General features: G+C 37.4%; 1 protein-coding gene across 2 annotated transcripts in view; it reads left to right on the forward strand.

Moving 5' to 3' along the window:
• LOC107699823 (teneurin-4-like) overlaps window positions 1-5,310 on the forward strand; it is a 273,915-nt gene that overhangs the window by 155,649 nt on the left and 112,956 nt on the right. For both annotated transcript variants that reach the window (XM_016501217.1, XM_016501216.1), the window contains exon 8: window positions 3,554-3,718. In XM_016501217.1, the coding sequence (XP_016356703.1) occupies window positions 3,554-3,718 (165 nt within the window). The remainder of the gene's footprint in view (window positions 1-3,553; window positions 3,719-5,310) is intronic.

The raw sequence follows: 5,310 nt of genomic DNA on the forward strand, positions 1-5,310 counted from the left end.
AACACTAATGAGCAAAGTACCTCCACTACTACTTTGTTCTGTTTCTAGTTATGCTCATACTGTATGTATGGTTTTATTTTTCAACAACCTACAACAACACCCAACACCATGAAATTGCATGAAACGGTTTATGATTTGTATGATGATAAATATGGAATGCATTAATTGTTTTGTTTCTAGTGCCAGTCTGGAGTCCGGTGCCAGACATGTCCTGATTCTTCTGGTTGGACTTGGATTTTAACACAGCACTTTACATACCTATAAAGAGCATGATAGTCAATGTTACTTAACAGGGTGTGTGATTATGAGCATTGTCTTAGTGTCTTGTAGACACCTAAATTGAGGTGACAGTGTTAAAGTTTCGTCACTCCTTATTTTTTTTATTTATTTTTTTAAGAATCTGCTGAACAGTTTTAGTGTTCCATCACACAAAAATCAAGATTGAGTGGAGGTCTGGTAATTATGCCAGCTATATGTTTCTTTCACAAATGTTTTGACAGAAGAATAAATCAGTCATTTAGACCTTTTCTCACCCTGATTGAGACAAGATATTTGCCGCTACACAAAACAAATACATTGTCACCTCTCCATGAGATATTGAGTGGAGCGGAGAAGTAATTTTAGCTCTGAATTGTCACTACAGGTTGTCAAGAGAGTGTGGCAGAGAAAGCCACTTGTGCAATTTGAAACCAGCTCTGTACTTGTGAAGGAGAAACGGGAACTCACGTAGGAAGAGAAATGGAGCATTAGAAAAAGACAAGGCTCAAGATCATTTGTTTTATCTACTCCGACATCGCCGTAGTCCACCATAGTTTGTGTCGACAGCCGTTATCTTACATACTGTGTGGCTGCATCCCAATATGCATATCAGTACTACAGTAAGAAAATCTCATCCCTTATGGTGTGTTGATATTAGTATGATAGTATTAGTATGATATTAGTGCCTGGATGCTATACTATTTTTGAAGCTTGCTTTTCTTCTTCACTTTTTAACTTACAAAATAGTCCAGCCAATAGTAGAGCAAATTTTGTTATATCATATAGGCCTATGCTCTGAATCTTTTAATAGCACAAGTGAACCACAGTATTGAGTAATAATGTTTTTTTAAGGAATTTTGCTACATGCTAACATTGAACAAACTGTGCACAATGCATTTTATGATATTTCAGTGAATCCCAGTACTGCCACACCGTCTTACTGCATACTCAGAAGTGTGTACTTTCCAATTGCCAGTAAAGTAAACACTTTTAGGGTTAATTGGTATTACCATACTGTAGCCTATATTCTAGCATCACAATCTTAATTAAATTCTTTGGTTATTTACAACCTGTGCTTTAAACTTCCATTCTGTGCAAGAAAGAGCTCCAAGGCCTTTTGTTGGCATTTTATCTGCTGACTGAAGACTTCCAGGACAAGGTTTTGCCTGGCTAAGCTGGTCCTGACCATTCTCATCCTGGTGATCCATCATGCCTGGCCCTTCCTTCCCTGTTCACTGCGCCATCAGAGTTCATCCCAATGGTTGCTTCTTTTGTTGACCTTGTGAAATATCACAGTGTCTTCTGGTGCTGTTCATGCATTCATCCGTACCTCTTGTTGTGTTCTTGCTGACTTGACAATTTCCTTGTCTGTTTAGCCTCGGGGGGTGTTAGTAAGCTAATGGGCATGAAAAGAAAAGTTGCCCTGTGGGCTTTGGCTTTTCTCTCTGTGGGTTGTACAACATTTTTCTCCAAGGGTGGGGGGATGTCCCCCTCCCCCCACTTTGTTGTTTTCATAGTGCCTTAAAGAAATGTGTATACACTACTAGTCAAAAGTTTGGAATAATTAACATTTTACACGTTAGACAGCACTTTAGGCTACATTTACACGACAACGATGTAGTCAAAAACGGAAACGTTTTTCCCTTGCGTTTTAAAAAAGTTTCACGTATACACGACAACGTTTTCAAAATGATTTGCATTTACACATATCTGCGAAAACAGCCAAAAATGTTGTATTACGTATGCCAGGACAGTAGTTGGCGCTGTCACCTTGTTAGTAAACAGTACCTCTAGGGAAGTGAGGATTATATGTTGTATATGATGCGTCTCCGCTGTTGGTTGTAATATTGGTGAAGTAAATCCACACTTTGCTGAAGAAGCGTTTGCAAACTCTTGAGCAGCATCAACAGTACCATCCACTCCGCCATTGTTGTGTATGTTTGTTCGCACTTGCCTTTAAAATGGACACATACTGCGCATGTCTACATACATAACACGTACTACGCACGCACATGAGGTCACCGTTTTCAAAGATTCTCGTTTTGGGTGTTTACACGGAAACAATAACGGTGGCGTTTTCAAAACTTGCACTTTGAAACCCGTTTTCAAAAATATGCGTTTTCAGTCCCCATAACGCCGTTGTCGTGTAAACGAACAGGCAAAACGCATAAAAGTTTCCAGTTTTTGGCTGAAAAGTTGTCGTGTAAACGGACCCTTATATTAGGGAACACTATTCACTATAAAAAGATATAAAGCACATATTAATGCATGACCATATTCTATATCCCTTAACCCTACCCAATACCTAAACATAACTACTATCGAGGTTTATTGAGGGAAAACTCTTGGTTAATAATGAATGTGTGTTTGAACAAGTCTTGTATGCTCTTATTATATTGTGAAACATTATTGCAATTTGAAATAACTTTTTTCTGTTTGAATATAAAATGTAAGTTATTCTTGTTGTGGCAAAGATAGATTTTCAGCAGTCATTACTCCAGTCTTTAGTCACAGAAATCATTCTAATATGCTGATTTAGAGCTCAATTATTATTATTACTAATTATTAATAATGGTTCTCATTATTGTTTGTTTGAATAAAATAATTAATTTCTTCTTTTTTTTTTAATCTTACCCAAAACATTTGAATGGTAGTGTATCACTGTTTACACAAACATATTAAGCAGCAAAAACTCTTTTCATCATTGATGATAATAATAAGAATTGCTTCTTGAGCACCAAATCAAAATATTAGAATGATCATAGGTCATGTGAAACTAAAGACTGGAGTAATGATGCTAAAAATTCAGCTTTGTCATCACAGGAATAAAATACATTTTTAAAAATATGTTAAATAGAAAAAGGAAAACAGTTAATTTAAATTGTAATACTATTTCATTGTATTACTTTTTACTGTATTTGATCAAATAAATGCTCTTTCAACAACATTAAATTCAACAATATTTAAGTTAGAAAATCTCGTTGATAAGAAAGAGTGTCCATTAGAAAATCCACAACAGCAATGACGTCATACTTGCATATTAAGCTGCAATGGGCTGTGGTTCTTTTGCCGCTCTTAAACTGCCAAAGATTAATCAAGTCAAAACACATTTGTTTTCATACAGCCTTGGTTTAATTACCCCACAGCCTTTAGGATGTTAATTTTCTGATGCAGTGTCTATAGTATTCCTTAGTGAATCTAATTTAATTACAATAATGTACATCAAGGCACATGCTCAGTAATCACTGCTCCAGCTCACGTAAATTTACCATCTGCCGCTGCTCTTTCTCCGCAGCCATGCACCTCTTTGGACTCAACTGGCATTTGCAGCCAATGCAGAGGCAGATATATCAGCTGACAGAGGACAACACGAGTGGCCTACATCTGCCCACAGATCTGGGCTTGCCGCCTTTGGGCAACACAGGTCTAGAGTTTCCGGACAGAGGAAGCAAAGATGACGGTATGTCCAAGTTTGATGTTTTAAACTCAACACACTCAGATTGGTCTTTATTCAAGTACTGAATGTCCAGATTACATGGTCCAGTCATTTCCCAATGGGTAAAATAAAGTTCTGCCCTACATTTTCTTGTTGAATATTCTGTTTTGCTTAGATAAATGGATTTTGAATGCAGTTTCATGTTGATTTTTTTTTTTTTATTTGATCCTTATTAGGGTGCAGATAAATAGCAGCCTTGATGTGAAAAGGCAGCAGCTCAACAAGTTTGGTTGGGAAGAAAGAAGTTCTTCCAGTCTTGATTAACCTTAAACCTTTTTTTTTTGGCCAAGTGTTTGAACTAATGCCCTTCAGTCATCTCATATCCGACAACACATTCCAACATTTCAAACTAATTTTCTGCCAGATTTGCATGAACTCATCTTTCACTAATTTCACTCAGCGCTGGCCAGTATTATAATGTCTTATTTTTGATTTTCAAAGACTTCAAGATCCAGGATTATTTGTCAGCCAGCTCCATGCTGTGACCAGTCTCAGTTGCTTGCCATGAGATCTGCATTACAATCCAATGAAAGTTGCAGGGAAAATGTGAAGGGTATTATTTGTTCCCGGAAGAACGAATGGCACAGCTTTAGGGATTGAGTATCCAGGGGCTCAAGGCAGATTAGAACTTGCCCCATCCAGAAAGCCATGCATTCCTTTCATCTCCAAGACTGGACAAGAGCTTTCCTGGCAGTGGAAGAAAACAGACACTAACCCCCACGGTCATGGAGACGGAAGTTTGTACAGTAGGAAAAGTTCACTATTTCCATGAGCACAACCCATATTTAGCCATTTGATTTGCCACAGGCCTCTGACAAAAGGTGAAAGATCAGACCATTACCATATAGATCAGTCGCAGAGACGTCTTTTTTCATTTAGCAGCTGGTAGAGAGGGAGCGAGCGAAGCCACAAACACGGAGACTGCAGCAGTGCCTCTGCTTGAGTGACATATGTGGCTGAGGGAAAATCGATAGGCCGGGCTTTTTAATTCTGACTGTCAGAGTAACATTGTCATCAGGAACACAGCAAATCAATCCGGTGTCACTGTGATGTAAATCCCTGGCATTTACTTAAATATACACTGTACAGGAGAGGTTTTCTGACCATCTTGCACCTTCTAGTAATCAGTTCAGTTACCCATAAACATGTTATCTGGAAAGTGCCAGTGAGACCTTGTTTAAATGCATGCATCGGCCAACTCAACTGGACGTTTCAGTTTTGCCATGGGCTATGGAAATCGTAATTTACTCAGCAAAAAAAAAGTACCATTTAAGATTTTTTTTATTCAGGATTTACTCCCCAGTTTCTCTTTAACAGTGTTTTAAATTGTACTTTAAAAAAATACAATCATTTGTCATTCTCAATGATATATATATATATATATATATATATATATATATTAGGGATGCACCGATACCACTTTTTCCAGTACTCACCCGATACCGATACTTGAATTTTTGCCAATACCGAGTACCGATATTTTTATTACATTTGTAAATTTTTTCAATATTGGGTACAGAAACCAAAAGAGTATGTATAATGTTAGTTGGTTAACT

This window comes from Sinocyclocheilus anshuiensis, unplaced genomic scaffold, assembly GCF_001515605.1.
Source record: "Sinocyclocheilus anshuiensis isolate Anshui unplaced genomic scaffold, SAMN03320099.WGS_v1.1 scaffold194, whole genome shotgun sequence".
In the NCBI taxonomy this organism is placed as follows: domain Eukaryota; kingdom Metazoa; phylum Chordata; class Actinopteri; order Cypriniformes; family Cyprinidae; genus Sinocyclocheilus; species Sinocyclocheilus anshuiensis.